The sequence below is a fragment of the Amblyraja radiata genome, chromosome 2, assembly GCF_010909765.2.
Source record: "Amblyraja radiata isolate CabotCenter1 chromosome 2, sAmbRad1.1.pri, whole genome shotgun sequence".
NCBI lineage: Eukaryota > Metazoa > Chordata > Chondrichthyes > Rajiformes > Rajidae > Amblyraja > Amblyraja radiata.
In genome coordinates, this window is record NC_045957.1 from 120,446,340 (window position 1) to 120,464,588 (window position 18,249).

Here is an 18,249-nt window from a genome sequence, read left to right on the forward strand (position 1 = left end):
GCGCCTACTGGTGGATGCGTGGGGGTGCTGCCATCTGGGTTGCGTGGTTTTGCTCGTTCCGGGCCCTGCCCTAATGAGACCAAATGCCTTGGATTCATCATCCAGATCTTTGACTTGCTATGGTAAGTCTTTGCCAAATAGCACGATCTGTGGTTCTGAGGTCGGCGTTCTACACAGTCCTGCGAATTTTGGGTTGAGGGCAGGTCTAATGGCCTCCTTCCGGAGTTTGTTGATCTCGTACTGTGTGTTGCACAGTAGAGCCAGGGTGTCCTGTTGGTTTGTTGTCATGTCAACCCCGTCCACGGAACGAGCATAGGAAGTGATAGCCGACGTCAGGATCTTCAATATTTTTTGCAATTTAAGTTCTTGGGTTCTGATACCCTGCCCAATGTACCCCCAGATTTGACTTTTAACGGCAGGCACATTGAGCGAAATGCAATTTTCGGGAGGCGTGTAAAGGTCCAGCGCCTCATTGATTACCTGCTCTTGGAGTGGTTTAAAGGACAGGTAGTCAATGCTGGCCGGCTGTAATGGCCGCCCCGCTCACGGTGTTGCCGCGTAGCGGTTCACCACTCCCAGCAGCTTTTCCTGATCCTGTACCCCCTACATACTCCAGGGTTCTTCAGCCAGTGACCCCTGTTCTTGACCAGCCCAGTCCTGGTCGCCAACGCTCCCATCTGCTGAGGGTGATGCGATGGCCAGTGCGTGATAGTGCACTGGAGCGGGAGTGCTTGCGCTCCCTTGGCGAGCTTGCCCCATCTCCCGGAGCAAGTCCTGCTGGAGCATTTGCTCCATGAGCCTTTCCATACGGCTCAAACGGCTACCTCTGCCGCTCTCGGGCGGTGAGTCTTCCGCGTCGGACTTGTCCGTTAAAAAAGGCAAGGCAAACAATTGGGCTGCAGACACCCGACAACCAAAATTCATTTTGTGAGCACAAACTTGTTTAAAAAGGCGAGGCAAACAATTGAGCTGCAGACACCCGACAACCAAAATTCATTTTGTAAACACAAACTTTTTAAAAAGGGCTGCAGCCACTTTAAAGCTGCATTGAGGGGACTCACCGTGGAATAGACGTGCGTTCAGTTATTCGCTGCTCAGAGAGCCGTGACCCTCTCGCTTCCTGGTCTGGTAGAGACTGAGTGAGGCACGACACTTCCTGGTTTTATAGTCCCTCCCCCTGCCACCAGCAGGGGCAGCAGAGAGAATGGGGAATTTTGTAAAAACATTAATATCTCTCTCATTTTTCATCAACGGAAAAAATACTCCGAACTCGTATGCCGGAGGGGGGCTCTGAGCGAGGTGGCTAAAAATGACGGCCGTAGGTGGTGGCATTCTTTCGGAAATCGCAACACTGTTGGCCAAAAGCGGTCAAGATCAGAGATTTAGTAATATAGATTGTGTGTTCTTTTTTCAATTGCATCGCTGCTGGCAAATTCATTTCACTGCAGCTTAGTTGGTGCATGTGACGAATAAAATGGTATCTTGTATCTCCATTCAAGAACCTAAGAAACTGTGGAGAATTGTGAAAAAAAGCCAGTTAAGTCTGATCACAGATAGTCCAAGGGTCTCCAGTGAGGTAGATAGTAGTTCAGCACCGCTCTCTGGTTGTGGTAGGATGATTCAGTTGCCTGATAACAGCTGGGAAGAAACTGTCCCTGAATCTGGAGGTGTGCATTTTCACACTTCTGTACCTCTTGCCCGATGGGAGAGGAGAGAAGAGGGAGAGGCCAGGGTGCGACTGGTCCTTGATGATGCTGCTGGCCTTGCCGAGGCAGCGTGAGGTGTAGATGGAGTCGATGGAAGGGAGATTGGTTTGTGCGATGGTCTGGGTTGCGTCCACAATTCCCATCAATTCCTCGCACTCTTGGATGGAGCTGTTCCCAAGCCAAAGCTGCGATGCATCCCGATAAAATGCTTTCCACGGCGCATCTGTAGAAGTTGGTGAGAGTTGTTGGGGACATGCCGAACCTACTGAGCCTTCTAAGGAAGTTCCACAAGCTAAGCTACTCTGGAAGTCCACCATTAACTCCTTAGTCTTGTCGGTGTTGAACTGCAGGTGATTCAGCCCACACCACTCAACAAAGTCGTTGGCTCCTCTGTGTTCAGCTCCCCTCCCCTCACCGATGCAGCCCACAATTGCAGAGTCATCTGAAAACTCCTGCAGGTGGCAGGAGACGGAGTCATATCTGAAGTCCGAGGTGCGGATGAGTTTGGATGGGATATAATGGTGTTAAAAGCAGAGCTGTAGTCTATGAAGAGGAGTCTGACGTAGGTGTCTCTGTTATCCTGGTGTTCCAGGGATGAGTGCAGGCAGGCGAGGGCAATCGCATCGTCCGTGGACCTGTTGTTGTGGTTGGTGAACTGCAGTGGGCGGCTGGGTAGGCTCCATGGGCGGAAATCCTGGGGGGGGGACAGGGGGACATGTTTCCACCCCCCCTGCTTAGAGATTTGGGGGACAATCCCCACCACCATGTTTTGTAATCCGGACTTTATCAGACGCTTTCTAAGGGCTGAATCAGCCCATTCGCGGGGCCTTTCAGCGCCCGCCGCAGCTTAAAATCAAACTGCTGCATCGAGGCGATCGAGGCTCCCGATGTTGAAGCCCCCGCCGGCCGATGAAAGGCCCCGAGAACGGGTCGATTCAAGCACCATGAAGCTGCTGTTGCTGGAGTTCGGAGTCGGCCACCAACCAGGCCAGCTTCCGATGTTACCGTCCACAGGGCCCACGGCATGTGCGCTTGTGTGTGTGCGCGTGCGTATGCGTGTCCACCAAAAAATTGTGGTCCCCCCCATGTTTTGATAGCGATTTCCGTGCCTGGTAGGCTGGAGTTAATGTGTGTCAGACTCAGCCTCTAGAGGCATGATTGGGGATGTTGCCACAGGACAGATCAGATCACAGCCTCAGTGTGATCAACTCTCGCCTGTGTCACAGGTTCATGGCATCAAGCCCCACAGTGACAGGGGAAATAATTAACAGTAACCCGAGGGGAAACTTTTCTACACAGGTGGGTATACGAAATGAGCTGCCGCAGGAGGTATAGTTGCTGAGTTGAGGTATAGTTATTGTACCTATTCAACAATCATTGGCATCATTAATATAAAGCCCATCGCAGACTCACTAGTGCACCAACTGTGTGTCTCAAGTGTTTCAATAGACAATAGGTGCAGGAGTAGGCCATTTGGCACCGAGCCAGCACCGCCATTCAATGTGATCATGGCTGATCATCCCCAATCAGTACCCCGTTCCTGCCTTCTCCCCATATCCCCTGACTCCGCTATCTTTAAGAGCTCTATCTAACTCTCTCTTTTTGTCTACCTAACCCCATTCTCCTGCCTTCTCCCCATAACTCCTGACACCCGTACTAATCAAGAATCTTTCTCTCTCTGCCTTAAAAATATCCATTGACTTGGCCTCCACAGCCGTCTGTGGCAAAGAATTCCACAGAATCACCACCTTCTGACTTGAATTGAATTCCTTTATTGTCATTCAGACCTTACGGTCTGAACGAAATTTCGTGCCTGCAGTCATACATACAATCATACAATAATAAACAACACTAAACACAAATTAACATCCACCACAGTGTATCCTCCAAGCACCTCCTCACTGTGTTGGAGGCAAAAATCTTATGGCTGCAGTCTCTTCCCTCCTCTTCTCCCTCTGCGCTGAGGCAATTCCCCACCGGGCGATGGCACAAACAGTCCCGCGGCTCACCGAACCCCGCAACGGGCCGGCTCAAACACCGCGGCCCGGGGTGGTTGAAGCTGCCGCCCTCCAGTCCAGCGGACGCAGCCGCTGGCCCGCGGCTGAACCCCGGACTCAGGTCACCGCCGCCAGAACGCCGTCCCAGCCACCGGAGCACCGTTCCAGCCCCGAGCCGGATCGCCCTCACGTGAGTGCCGTTCCTCCCTCGAGCTGGGCAGCTCCGACGGGAGCGCCATTCCACCCTCGGGCTGGGTTGCTCCGACGGGAGCGCCGTTCCACCCTCGGGCTGGGCCGCTCCGACGGGAGCGCCGTACCTCCCTCGGGATGGGCCGCTCCGACGGGAGCGCCACAGCCCCTCACGGGAGAGTCTCAGTCCCTCGCCAGGCCGCCCTCACGGGAGCGTCACAGCCCCTCACGGGAGCGCCGTTCCAGCCCCGAGCTGGGCCGCCCTCACGGGAGCGAGCCCAGGGTAAGTCCTGACTGGCTCTGCCTCCGGAGTCTCGAGGTCGCCAACTCCGCCATTAGGCCTCATCGCAGACGGAGGCAGAGAAGGGGGATTATTCCCCCGAAGGGAGAGACAGCAAGCCCCGTTTCAACCCCCCCCCCCCACCCCCCCCATAAACACAACCTAAAAACCAAAAACTTAACTAGACAAAACGAAAAAAAACAACACAAAAAAGTAAAAACAAACGGACTGCAGGCGAGCCGCTGCCGTTCACCAGCGCCGCCACTTCCGGAAATTCCTCCTCATCTCCTTCCTAAAGGAACGTCCATTAATTCTGAGGCTGTGCCCTCTGGTTCTAGACTCTCCCACTAGTGGAGACGTCCTCTCCACATCCACTCTATCCAGGCCTTTAACACCCACAGGTCGGTCCCTCCCTCACGGCGGGCGGGTGGACAACCCGACACGCGGGGTGGCCGAGTGGGCGGGAAAGCGGAAGCCAATGCCAGAGCTCAGGGTCGTCACTAGGGGCCGTCGCCAGGGAGTGTTGCTAGGGATGTTGCCAGGGGGGCTGTTGCTAGGGGGCGTCGCTAGGGGGTGTTGTTAGGGGGATTGTTGCTAGGGGCCATCGCTAGGGGGTGTTGGGTGTTGTTAGGGGGCTATTGCTAGGGGGTGTTGCTAGGGGAGCTGTTGCTAGGGGCCGTCGCTAGGGGGTTGTTGGGTGTTGCTAGGGGGCTGTTGCTAGGGGGGCTGTTGCTAGGGGGGCTGTTGCTAGGGGGGCTGTTGCTAGGGGGGCTGTTGCTAGGGGGGCTGTTGCTAGGGGGGCTGTTGCTAGGGGGGCTGTTGCCAGAAAGGCTGTTGCCAGGGAGGCTGTTGCCGGGGAGGCTGTTGCCGGGGGGGCTGTTGCCGGGGGGGCTGTTGCCGGGGGGGCTGTTGCCAGGGGGGCTGTTGCTGGGGGGCTGTTGCTGGGGGGGCTGTTGCTGGGGGGGCTGTTGCTGGGGGGGCTGTTGCTGGGGGGGCTGTTGCTGGGGGGGCTGTTGCTAGGGGGGCTGTTGCTGGGGGGGCTGTTGCTGGGGGGGCTGTTGCTATGGAGGCTGTTGCTAGGGGGGGCCATTGCTAGCGGGGGTCGTCGCAAGGGAGCGTGTTGCCGTTAGCGTGGCTTTGGGGACGTTGCTAGGAGGGCCGTCGCTAGGGGCCGTTGTCAGGGACGTTGCTATGGGAGGGCGTTGCCGGGGACGTCGACATTGTCGGGGATACGTCACGCGCGTAGCAACGAAGGGGCGGGGCTGCGGCGGACGGCTGACGTCACCCTGTCCTGGAGGGGGCGTGGCCACAGATTGGGCCAATCGGATTCTGACTCGTCCCGTCCCTTCGGCCGCTGACGTCACCCGGCCCCCGCCACGTGGCGTCGCTGTAGCCCCGCCCTCTGCTGACGTGAGCGGTGTCCGCCGGCCGCCGACGCGCTGTGACAGCGGCACCGGGACGCCAGGGGGAGCGGCGGCGGCTCTGTGGCACCGGGACACCGGGACCGGGACGCGGTGATGGCGGCGGGCGGGGAGCGGCCCGCGGGCCGAATGAGCGCCGAGGTGACCGACTCCAACCCGTACAGGTGAGGGGAGCGGCCCGGTGGACAGACAGGGAGAGAGAGAGGTGCAGCTGGGACAATGCTGGCCGGTGCGGGCAAGTTGGGCCGAAGGGCCTGTTTCCACGCTGTATATAAAATAGACAATAGGTGCAGGAGTCGTCCATTCGGCCCTGCGAGCCAGCACCGCCATTCAATGTGATCATGGCTGATCGTCCCCAATCAGTACCCCGTTCCTGCCTTCTCCCCATATCCCCTGACTCCGCTTTCTTTAAGAGCCCTATCTAGCTCTCTCTTGAAAGCCTCCAGAGAACCGGCCTCCACCGCCCTCTGAGGCAGAGAATTCTACAGATTAACCACTCTCTGCGAGAAAAAGTGTTTCCTCGTCTCCGTTCTAAATGGCTTACCCCTTATTCTTAAACTGTGGCCCCTGGTTCTGGACTCCCCCAACATCGAGAACATGCTTCCTGCCTCTAGCGTGTCCAAACCCTTAACAATCTTATATGTTTCAATGAGATATCCTCTCATCCTTCTAAACTCCGGAGTGTACAAGCCCAGCTGCTCCATTCTCTCAGCATATGACAGTCCCGCCATCCCGGGAATTAACCTTGTAAACCTACGATGCACTCCCTCAATAGCAAGAATGTCCTTCCTCAAATTAGGGGACCAAAACTGCACACAATACTCCAGGTGTGGTCTCACTAGGGCCCTGTACAACTGCAGAAGGACCTCTTTGCTCCTATATTCAACTCCTCTTGTTATAAAGGCCAACATGCCATTCACTTTCTTCACTGCCTGCTGTACCTGCATGCTTACTTTCATTGACTAATGAACAAGGACACCCAGATCCCGTTGTACTTCCCCTTTTCCCAACTTGACACCATTTAGATAATAATCTGCCTTGCTGTTTTTGCCACCAAGGTGGATAACCTAACATTCATCCACATTAAACTGCATCTGCCATGCATCTGCCCACTCCAACTGTCCAAGCCACCCTGCATTCTCATAGCATCCTCCTCACAGTTCACACAGCCACCCAGCTTTGTGTCATCTGCTAATGTTACTTTTAATCCCTTCATCTAAATCATTAATGTATATTTTAATTAGCTGCAGTCCCAGCACTGAACCTTGCAGTACCCCACTAGTCACTGCCTGCCATTCTGAAAGGGACCCGTTAATCCCTACTTTTTGTTTCCTGTCTGCCAACCACTTCTCTATCCATGTCAGCACTCTACCCCCAATACCATGTGCCCTAATTTTGCCCACTAAACTATGTGGGACCTTATCAAATGCTTTTTGAAAGTCCAGGTACACTACATCCACTCGATCTCCCTTGTCCATTTTCCTAGTTAAATCCTCAAAAAATTCCAGAAGATTAGTCAAGCAGAATTTCCCCTTTGTAAATCCATGCTGACTCGGACCGATCCTGTTACTGCTATCCAAATGTGCCGCTATTTCATCTTTTATAATTGACTCCAGCATCTTCCCCACCACCGATGTCAGGCTAACTGGTCTATAATTTCCTGTTTTCTCTCTCCCGCCTTTCTTAAAAAGTGGGATAACATTAGCTACCCTCCAATTCACAGGAACTGATCCTGAGTCTATAGAACATTGGGAAATTATCACCAATGTGTCCACGATTTCTAGAGCCACTTCCTTAAGTACCCTGGGATACAGACCATCAGACCCTGGGAATTTACCAGCCTTCAATCACATCAGTCTACCCAATACCATTTCCTGCCTAATGTGAATTTTGTTCAGTTCCTCTGTCACCCCAGATCCTTTGGTCACTAGTACATCATGGAGATTGTTTGTGTCTTCCTTCGTGAAGACGGATCCAAAGTACCTGTTCAACTCATCTGCCATTTCCCTGTTCCCCATAATAAATTCACCTTTTCCAGTCTTCAAGGGTCCAACTTTGGTCTTAACTATTTTTTTCTTCTTCACATACCTAAAAAAGCATTTACTACCCTCTATATTCTTGGCTAGCTTACCTTCGTACCTCATCTTTTCCGCCGTATTGCCTTTTTAGTTATCTTCTGTTCCTCTTTAAAGGTTGCCCAATCCTCTGGCTTCCCGCTCATCTTTGCTATGTTATACTTCTTCTCCTTTATTTTTATACTGTCCCTGATGTCCCTTGTCAGCCACGGTTGCCCCTTACTCCCCTTGGAATCTTTCTTCCTCTTTGGAATGAACTGATCCTGCACCCTCTGTATTATTCTTAGAAATACCTGCCACTGTCATCCCTGCTAGGGTCTCTTTCCAGTCAACTTTGGCCAGCTCCTCACTCATGGCTCCAGAGTCCCCTTTATTCAACTGTAACACCGACACCTCTGATTTACCCTTCTCCCTCTCAAATTGTAAATTGAAACTTATATTATGGTCACTACCTCCTAATGGCTCCTTTACCTTGAGTTCCCTTATCAAATCTGGTTCATTACACAACACTAAATCCAGAATTGCCTTCTCTCTGGTAGGCTCCAGTACAAGCTGCTCTAAGAACCCATCACGGAGGACACGCCACAAACTCCCTCTCTGGCAATAATGTCCTTCCTCAGATTAGGAGACCAAAATTGCACACCATGCTCCAGGTGTGGTCTCACCAGGGCCCTGTACAACTGCAGTAGGACTTCCTTGCTTCTAAACTCAAAGCCTTTCGCAATGAAGGCCAACATGCCATTAGCTTTCTTCACTGCCTGCTGTACCTGCATGCTTACTTTCAGTGACTGATGTACAAGCACACCCGGGTCTCGTTGCACCTCCCCTTCTCCTAATCTGACACCATTCAGATAATAATCTGCCTTCCTGTTCTTGCCACCAAAGTGAATAACCTCACATTTATCCACATTATACTGCATCTGCCATGCATCTGCCCACTCGCCCAACTTATCCAAGTCTCCCTGCAGACTCATAGCATCCTGTCTTGCACGGTTAACCGAGCTGCCAGCACTGGGTTGTTCAACTGATGTCATGGCCAGCACGATAACCTGGTTCTCAACACCAGCAAAACCAAGGAACTGATTGTGAACTTTGGAAGGGGTAGGATGGGAAACCACAATCCTGTTTATATCAACGGGACGATGGTGGAAAGGGTCAAGAACCTCAAATTCCTGGGCGTGCATATTTCCGAAGATCTTTCCTGGTCCCAGCACACTGATGCAATTATAAAGAAAGCACATCAGCGCCTCTACTTCCCGAGAAGATTACAGAGAGTCGGTATATCAAGGAGGACTCTCTCTAACCTCTACAGGTGCACAGTAGAGAGCATGCTGACCGGTTGCATCGTGGCTTGGTTCGGCAACTTGAGCGTCCAGGAAAAGAATGCAGAAAGTTGTGACCACTGCCCAGTCCATCACCGGCTCTGACCTCCACACCATCGAAAGGATCTATTGCAGTCGCTGCCTCAAAAAGGTAGCCAACATCATCAAGGACCCACAACATCCTGGCCACACACTCATCTCTCTGCTGCCATCAGGTAGAAGGTACAGGAGCCTGAAATCTGGAACATCCAGGTTCAGGAACAGCTACTTCCCCACAGCCATCAGGCTATTAAACACGACATCAAACAAACTCTGAACTATAACAGCCTATTGCACTTTATCTGTTTATTTATGTGTGTATATATGGTCTATGCTATATAGACACACTGAACTGTATTTTTGTTTACAATATTCTGTTGTGCTGCAGCAAGCAAGAATTTCATTGTCCATCTGGGGCACATGACAATAAACTCTCTTGACTTGACTTGCCTTGACAACACTGAGGTTTACCGTTATTTATTGTTACCTGTTATGGTGAACAACTTTATATTGCTTTGTTTCCGAACAAATCAGATAATACCTCAAGTCAAGTTCAAAAATAGGTACAGCAAAGAGGTCACGCTGAGTTACTCCAGCATTTTGTGTCTATCTTCAGATCAAAGAGGAGTCTGAAGAAGGTGTCTGACCTCACATGTCACCTAATCTTTTTCTCCAGAGATGCAGCCTGAGCCGCTGAGTTACTCCAGCACTCTGTGAAACACCACCTATCCATGTTCTCCACAGATGCTGCCTGACCCGCTGAGTTACTCCAGCACTCTGTGAAACGCCACCTATCCATGTTCTCCACAGATGCTGCCTGACCCGCTGAGTTACTCCAGCACTCTGTGAAACACCACCTATCCATGTTCTCCACAGATGCTGCCTGACCCGCTGAGTTACTCCAGCACTCTGTGAAACACCACCTATCCATGTTCTCCATAGATGCTGCCTGAGCCACTGAGTTACTCCAGCACTCTGTGGCTATCTATACATTGTGCAGAGTATTGTTCTCAGCATTGTAGCACATCATGAGACTTTAACATTACTATTTTCCATAATGTAGTCATTTGGAATCAATAATTCCGATTGAAGGGGGACCTGATCGATGTGTATAACATTACGAGAAGCGTAGATAGGGTAGACAGTCCGAATCTTTTCCCTTGAGTGGAATTATCAAAATCTAGAGGACCTAGCATTAAGGTGAGAGGGGCAAAGTTTAAAGGAGATGTGCGGGGCAGGTTATTTTTACACAGAGGGTGGTGGGTGCCTGGAACGCGCTGCCAGGGGTGGTGGTGGAGGCAGATAGTGGTGTTTAAGAGGCTTTTGGATCGGCACATGGATATGCAGGGACATGGATCACGTGCAGGCGGAGGAGATTACTTTAACAGCATCATGTTTGGCACAGACATTGTGGGCCGAAGGGCCTGTCCATGTGCTGCACTGTTCTATGTTTGTAGCGGGTTCTTCACTGTCTTTTGACAATACTGTACAAAATTACAGTGGTTGATAATCTTTGAGCTCTGGCCCGTCATTTGAGCGGGGAGGTCCTACTGCAGTTGCACAGGGCCCTGGTGGGAACACACCTGGAGTATTGGGTGCATTTTTGGTCTCCTAATTGGAGGACATTCTTGCTATGGAGGGAGTGCAGCGTAGGTTCACCAGGTTAATTACCGGGATGGTGGGACTGGCATATGATGAAAGAATGGGTCGACTGGTCTTGTATTCACTGGAATTGAGAAGGATGAGAGGTTATCTTATAGGAACATATAAAATTATTAAGAGATTTGACAGGCTAGATGCAGGAAAAGAATTCCCGATGTTGGGGGAGTCCAGAACCAGGGGCCACAGTTTAAGAATAAGGGGTAAGCCATTTAGGACTGAGATGAGGAAAAAAATTTTCACCCAGAGAGTTGTGAATCTGTGAGATTCTGTGGGATTCTCTGGCACAGAAGGCAGTGGAGGCCAATTCACTGGATGTTTTCAAGAGAGAGTTAGATTTAGCTCATAGGGCTAACGGAATCAAGGGATATGGGGAAAAAGCAGGAATGGGGTACTGATTGTGGATGATCAGCCATGATCATATTGAATGGCGGTGCTGGCTCGAAGGGCTGAATGGCATGCTCCTGCACCTATTTTCTTTGTTTCTATGTCAGTTATACGAGGAAACCTCATAATAATACTATATTATACTTGGAACAGCGCCAGAAACCCGGGTTCGATCCTGACCACAGGTGCTTTCTATAGGGAGTTTGCACGTTCTCCCTGAGACCATGTAGGTTTTCTCCGGATGCTCCGGTTTCCTACCACACTCCAAAGACGTCGGTTAATTGGCTTTGGTGAAAAATATTGTAAATTGTTCATATTGTGTAGGATAGTGTTAGTGTACGGGGGGTGATCGCTGGTCGGCGCGGACTCGGTGGGTTGAAAGGCCTGTTTCCGCCCTGTATCTCGTCTAAGGTCTAAAACTTGTAAGTGTCCCTTTCAGAGTATTGTGAATGAATGTAGTTCGGTCTCGATCTCTATCTCACCCGGTTGCTTATTTTTTCTGTTTGGTTTAGCCGGCTGATGGCGCTGAAGCGGATGGGCATTGTGGAGGATTATGAGGTGAGCGGGGTTTGTGAGTTTCTCTGTGCTGTCTCTCTAAAGGACATGCCCCACTTTCCTGAGTTATTCACAAATTCTCCTGAGTTATTCACGTACTCTCCTGAGTTTTCAAACTCGCAGAATGTTCGTAACGAGTCCGTAGGAGTCCGTGGATATGTCGTAGCGGCTCGTAATGCCAGCCGTAGGTACTCGGGGCATCAGGTAAGTCGGGAGGTTTTTTCAGCATGTTGAAAAATGTCCACGAGTAAAAAATTAGCCCCGAGTACCTACAGCTGGCATAACGAGCCGCCACGATATATACCCACGGACTCCTACGGACTTGTTACCAACATTCTGCGAGTTTGAAAACTGAGGAGAATTGGTGAATAACTCATGAGGATTCGTGAATAACTCGTGAAAGTGGGACGGACCCTGTAGAGAGGATGGTGTGATGTCTGACTGTCCTTCTGATGTTCTATGTGTGATGTCTGACTGTTCTTCTCCTGATTTGAACACAGAGGATCCGGCAGTTTGCCGTGGCCGTGGTGGGCGTTGGCGGAGTGGGCAGCGTGGCGGCGGAAATGCTGACAAGGTGCGGCATCGGTAAGGTAATGCAAGCTGCCTCCTTTCCCTCCTCACCTTCCTCCTGCAAACCAAACCATTCCACATCAATGAGAGCTCAGCAGAGACCATTCACGAGGGAGTCGAGAGTGTTTTATTGTCTTTGTTTAGTATAGAGATACAGCGCGGAAGCAGGCCCTTCGGCCCACCAAGTCCGCGTCAACCAGCGATCCCGCACACTTAACACTATCCTACACATTTTCACATTTACCAAGCCAATCAACCTACAAACCTGTGTGTCTTCGGAGTGTGGGAGGGAACGGAGGATCTCGGAGAAAACCCACACGGGTCACGGGGAGAATGTACAAACTCCACACACACACACACACACACACACACTACTCTCTCTCTTTCTCCTTCTCTCTTTCTCCTCTTTCTCTTTATCTTTCTCTCTTTCTCTCACTCTCTTTTTCTCTCTGTCTCTCTTTCGCTCTCTTCCTCTTTCTCTCTCTCCCTTTCACTTTCACTCTCTCTCTCTCTCACACACTCTCTCACACACACTCTCTCACCCACGCTCTCTCACACTCACTCATCCTCTCACACTCACTCATCCTCTCACACTTTCTTACACACACACACACTCTGTCACACTCTCAAACTCTCACTCACACTCTCTTTCACACTCTCTCACTCTCTCACACTCACTCTCCCACACACTCTCACACACACTCTCTCACCTTCACACTCTCTCTCACTCTCTCACTCCGTCACCCCCCACCCTCCACTCCCTCTATATACGTCTATCACGTTTGCCTCAACCTCCGACATCTAGACCAAACCAAGTTAGCTTCTCTCCTCTCCGAACCCCCTGTCTAAAGTACCACAAATGCTCTGCCTCCACCCCCAGCCCAGGCAGCTCGGTTCAGGCACTCACCACCTCCAATAAAACCCATACAAATCCCGTTTGGGATTTAACCAGCTGCTTGAAGATTTAGACTCCATGGGCCAAATGGCCTAATTCTGCTCCTATTATTTAAGTTTGGAGATACAGCGAGGAAACAGGCCCTTCGGCCCACTGAGTCCGTGGTGACCAGCGATCCCCGCACATTAACACCACCCTACACACACTTGGGACAATTTACATTTATGCCGAAGCCAATTAACCTACAAACCTGTGTGTCTTTGGTGTGTGGGAGGAAACCGGAGCACCCGGAGAAAGCCCATGTCATGGGGGGAACGTACAAACTCCATACAGACAGCGCCCGATGTCAGGATGGAACCCGTGTCTCTGGCGCTGTGAGGCAGCAACTCTACCGCTGCGCCACCGTGCCACCCTTCTTACTTATAAACACTCACCATCCTCGATGTAAGATAAACTCACCCCGCTCATCCCCACGATGTAGGCACGATGCGCCCAATGGCCTAATTCTGTTCCTTATGATCTTTTAGAAACATTTAAAATGCTTAAGGTATTGGACAGGGTGGATGCAGGAAACATGTTCCCGATGTTGGGGGAGTCCAGAACCAGGGGCCACAGTTTAAAAATAAGTGGTAGGCCATTTAGAACGGAGATGAGGAAACACTTTTACACCCAGAGAGTTGTGAATCTGTGGAATTCTCTGCTGCAGAAGGCAGTGGAGGCCAATTCACTGGATGTTTTCAAGAGAGAGTTAGATAGAGCTCTTCGGGCTAACGGAATCAAGGGATATGGGAGAAAAAGCCGGAACGGGATACCGATTGTGGATGATCAGCCGTGATCACATTGAATGGCGGTGCTGGCTCGAAGGGCCGAATGGCCTACTCCGGCACCTAATGTCTATTGTTTCTATGACCTGACAAGGCTGTTTCCCCATTGTAACTTGCAGCTGCTGCTGTTTGATTACGACAGAGTGGAGCTGGCCAACATGAACCGCCTCTTCTTCCAGCCGCACCAGGCCGGGCTCAGCAAGGTGGAGGCAGCCAAGGGCACGCTGAGGTAAAACGCCCGGACGGTTAACGCAAGCGCTCCGCAGCTCAGCGCATCTCAGCAGAGCCACCCACCCACCCAGAGCAGAGCAGTGTCTCGTCGTACAGGGCACTCGTGCTAGAACCCGCTGTCGCCTGCTATCCCTTCAGCGGAAAGACTACATGAGTACAATCGAAGGTAGATAAAGGTAGATGCGTTTAGAAGGATGAGAGGGGATCTCATTTAAACATATAAGATTATTAAGGGCTTGGACACACTAGAGGCAGGAAACATGTTCCCAATGTTGGGGGAGTCCAGAACCAGGGGCCACAGTTTAAGAATAAGGAGTAAGCCATTTAGAACGGAGACGAGGAAACACTTTTTCTCGCAGAGAGTGGTGAGTCTGTGGAATTCTCTGCCTCAGAGGGCGGTGGAGGCCGGTTCTCTAGATGCTTTTAAGAGAGAGATAGATAGGGCTCTTAAAAATAGCGGAGTCGGGGATAAGGGGAGAACGCAGGAACGGGGTACTGATTGCGGATGATCAGCCATGATCACATTGAATGGCGGTGCTGGCTCGAAGTGCCAAAAGGCCTCCTCCTGCACCTATTGTCTATTCTATTGTAAAATGCTGGAGAAACTCAGGCCGAAACGTTGCCTATTTCCTTCGCTCCATAGATGCTGCCGCACCCGCTGAGTTTCTCCAGCATTTTTATCTACCTTCGATTTTCCAGCATCTGCAGTTCCTTCTTAAACATGAGTACAATCGAGCTGCCCACAGTGTGTACAGACGCAGTTTAGTTTAGAGATACAGCACGGAAACAGGCCCTTACGGCCCACCGAGCCCGCACCGACCAGTAATCCCCGCACACTAACACTATCCTACACACACCGGGGACATTTCACATTTATACCTAGCCAATTAACCTGCAATCCTGCACGTCTTTGGAGTGTGGGAACAAACCGGAGCACCCGGAGAAAACCCACGCAGGTCATGGGGAGAACGTGCAAGCTCCGTACAGACAGCACCCGTAGTCAGGATGGAAACCGGGTCTCCGGCGCTGTGAGGCAGCAACTCTACCGCTGCGCCACCATGCTATCCAGCCAGCAAAAAGACTATACATGATTACAATCGAGCCGTCCGCAGAGTACAGATACAGGATAAAGGGGATAACGTGAATGACCTTTAGTGCAACGTAAAGCCAGTAAAGTCCGATTAAAGATAGTCCGAGGGTCTCCAATGAGGGAAGTGGGAGGCCAGTAACGGCCTCTAGTTGGTGAGAGGACGGTTCAGTTGCCTGATAACAGCTGGGAAGAAACTGTCCCTGAATGTGGAGGTGTGTGTTGTCACACTTCTGTACCTCTTGCCTGTTGGGGGAGGGGTGATGAGGGAGAGGACGGGGGTGAGACTGGTCCTTGATTATGCTGCTGAGTTTCAGTCAGTCTGACGGGTCCTGAAACGTCACTGATCCATGTTCTCCAGGACTTGAGGGCCTGAGCTAAAGGGAGACTCCCTCGTCCTCCTGTGCTCCATGGACTAGAGTTCCAGCCTACTCAACCTCTCCCTGTGGCTCACACCCTCTAGTCCCAGGCAACATACTCGTAAATCTTCTCGGCACACTTTCTAGCTTAACGACATCTTTCCTATTACCTATGGTGCCCAAAGCTGTAAATTCCATCAACCATTCCTCAGCCCACCTGGCCAACCGATCGAAATCTTGCTGCAATATTTGAGATCTTATAGAGGTGTATAAAATCATGAATCGGAATAGATCAGATCAGATGCACAGAGTCTCTTGCCCAGAGTAGAGGAATCGAGCACCAGAGGACATAGGTTCAAGGTGAAGGGGAAAAGATTTAATAGGAATCCGAGGGGTAACTTTTTCACACAAGGGGTGGAGGGTGTATGGAACGAGCTGCCAGAGGAGGTAGTTGAGGCTGGGACTATCCCATCGTACAAGAAACAGTTGGACAGGTATATGGATAGGACAGGTTTGGAGGGATATGGACCAAGCGCAGGCAGGTGGGACTAGTGCAGCTAGGACATTGTTGGCTGGTGTGGGCGAGTTGGGCCGAAGGGCCTGTTTCCACACTGTATCACTCTATGACTAACCATCTTCATGATCCACAATATCACCAACTTTTACATTTAAGAAAGAACTGCAGATGCTGTAAAAATTGAAGGTAGACAAAAATGCTGGAGAAACTCAGCGGGTGAGGCAGCGAGCCGAAATGTCACCTATTCCTTCGCTCCATAGATGCTGCCTCACCCGCTGAGTTTCTCCAGCATTTTTGTCTACCCACTTTTATATAATCTGCAAACCTGATATAATGCCATGTGCATTCTCATCCACATCATCTCTATCAATTGTGCGTGCAACAAGGTGGCTAATGTATTTTTGCAACACTCGCAACGGGCATATTGTGTGCAGTTTTGGTCCCCTAATTTGAGGAAGGACATTCTTGCTATTGAGGGAGTGCAGCGTAGGTTCACAAGGTTAATTCCCGGGATGGCGGGACTGTCATATGCTGAGAGAATGGAGCAGCTGGGCTTGTACACTCTGTAGTTTAGAAGGATGAGAGGACATCTCATTGAAATACGTAAGATTGTTAAGGGCTTGGACACACTAGAGGCAGGAAACATGTTCCCGATGTTGGGGGAGTCCAGAACCAGGGGCCACAGTTTAAGAATAAGGGGTAAGCCATTCAGAACGGAGACGGCGAAACATTTTTTCTCACAGAGAGTGGTGAGTCTGTGGAATTCTCTGCCTCAGAGGGCGGTGGAGGCAGGTTCTCTGGATGCTTTCAAGAGAGAGCTAGATAGGGCTCTTAAAGATAGCGGAGTCGGGGGATATGGGGAGAAGGCAGGAAAGGGGTACTGATTGGGGATGATCAGCCATGATCACATTGAATGGCGGTGCTGGCCCGAAGGGCCGAATGGCCTACTCCTGCACCTGTTGTCTATTGGCTGACGAAAGATTTACTGTCATTGGATCTGCAGGAACATTAACCCTGATGTGGAGTTTGAAGTTCACAACTACAATATCACGACACTGGACAACTTCCAGCACTTCATGGACCGAATCAGGTCAGATACGTGGCTGATATCACCCATTGTGTTCCTCTCTCTGTAGATGCTGCTTGACCTGTCCACCTTCCTCAAGGGCCTGTCCCACTTGGGCGTCATTTACGCGACATCCTAAAAATTTGTTGGCGCGTTGTGACGCGCGCATGGCGCGTGGTGAGGCGCAGTGGCGTATGGGGTAACGCGCGGCGCCCCAGGATTTTGGAATGTTCAAATCCTCGCGCGCCACCTGCGTGACGTATCCCTTGCGCACGCTGAAGTACTGACGGCATACGTGTAGCGCGTGGTTACGCATGGTGACGCACGAACATTGCCTATGCTAATTTATTATTCGTCACAGTGCGTCAACGTCCGTAACCATGCGCCGCCGGCGCGCCATTTGTGCGTCATTTGAGCGCCGCACCATGTGACCACCCGGGTATAAAATGCGCATAGTTTTGAAAACTTTCACTGGGAAAATCCATGCCACGGAGATTGGACTAAGTACGAACGATATCGCAAATGGCTGCCAAGAAGCAGGGCCCTCAAGAGCACTTGGCGAGCGACTGTCGTACTGCTAGACGATTTTCACGCGACAGTAAGTACTGGCCTGTCGCGTAAATGACGCCCCAAGTGGGACAGGCCCTTAAATCTTCTGTCCTTATAGAATGTTGTTCCTTTAGACCGGGGTGGGCAATCTTGTTCTGCATAGGGGCCGGGACGCATGGTCTGTGAGCAGATGGCGGGCCACATCGATCACGTGTACGCACATGGATCCCGCCACCTTCGAGGACGCCGCTCATCCTCACTTGTCCCCGGCCTATTGACAACCCCGATCTCGACCAAAGATCATCGAGCGGATCTTTGATCCCGACAGTGAAGTCCAGACACAGAAGGTGCACGGCCGTGCCGGCGGCTTTGCGCAGGATGCGGTACGGCCAGAGCTCGGCACTCGTCCGCGCTCAGCGGCTCTGCCATTGCGGCCGCCAGCGCAGGCATCCTTGCATCGCCGCATCCTCGGGCCCGGGAGGCATCAACGATGACGGAAGTTTGCGGGCTGGATAATTTCG

General features: G+C 51.4%; 1 protein-coding gene across 2 annotated transcripts in view; it reads left to right on the forward strand.

The window, feature by feature from the left end:
- The first annotated feature begins 5,587 nt into the window (after positions 1-5,587).
- The window catches only part of uba5 (ubiquitin like modifier activating enzyme 5), a 30,162-nt gene continuing 17,500 nt past the window's right edge, over positions 5,588-18,249 (forward strand). Inside the window, exons 1-5 of one of the 2 annotated variants that reach the window (XM_033014561.1) lie at positions 5,588-5,757; positions 11,588-11,633; positions 12,131-12,220; positions 14,039-14,148; positions 17,117-17,203. In XM_033014561.1, the coding sequence (XP_032870452.1) occupies positions 5,690-5,757; positions 11,588-11,633; positions 12,131-12,220; positions 14,039-14,148; positions 17,117-17,203 (401 nt within the window). In that variant the 5' untranslated portion in view covers positions 5,588-5,689. The remainder of the gene's footprint in view (positions 5,758-11,587; positions 11,634-12,130; positions 12,221-14,038; positions 14,149-17,116; positions 17,204-18,249) is intronic. The other variant, XM_033014570.1, reaches the window with a different exon arrangement.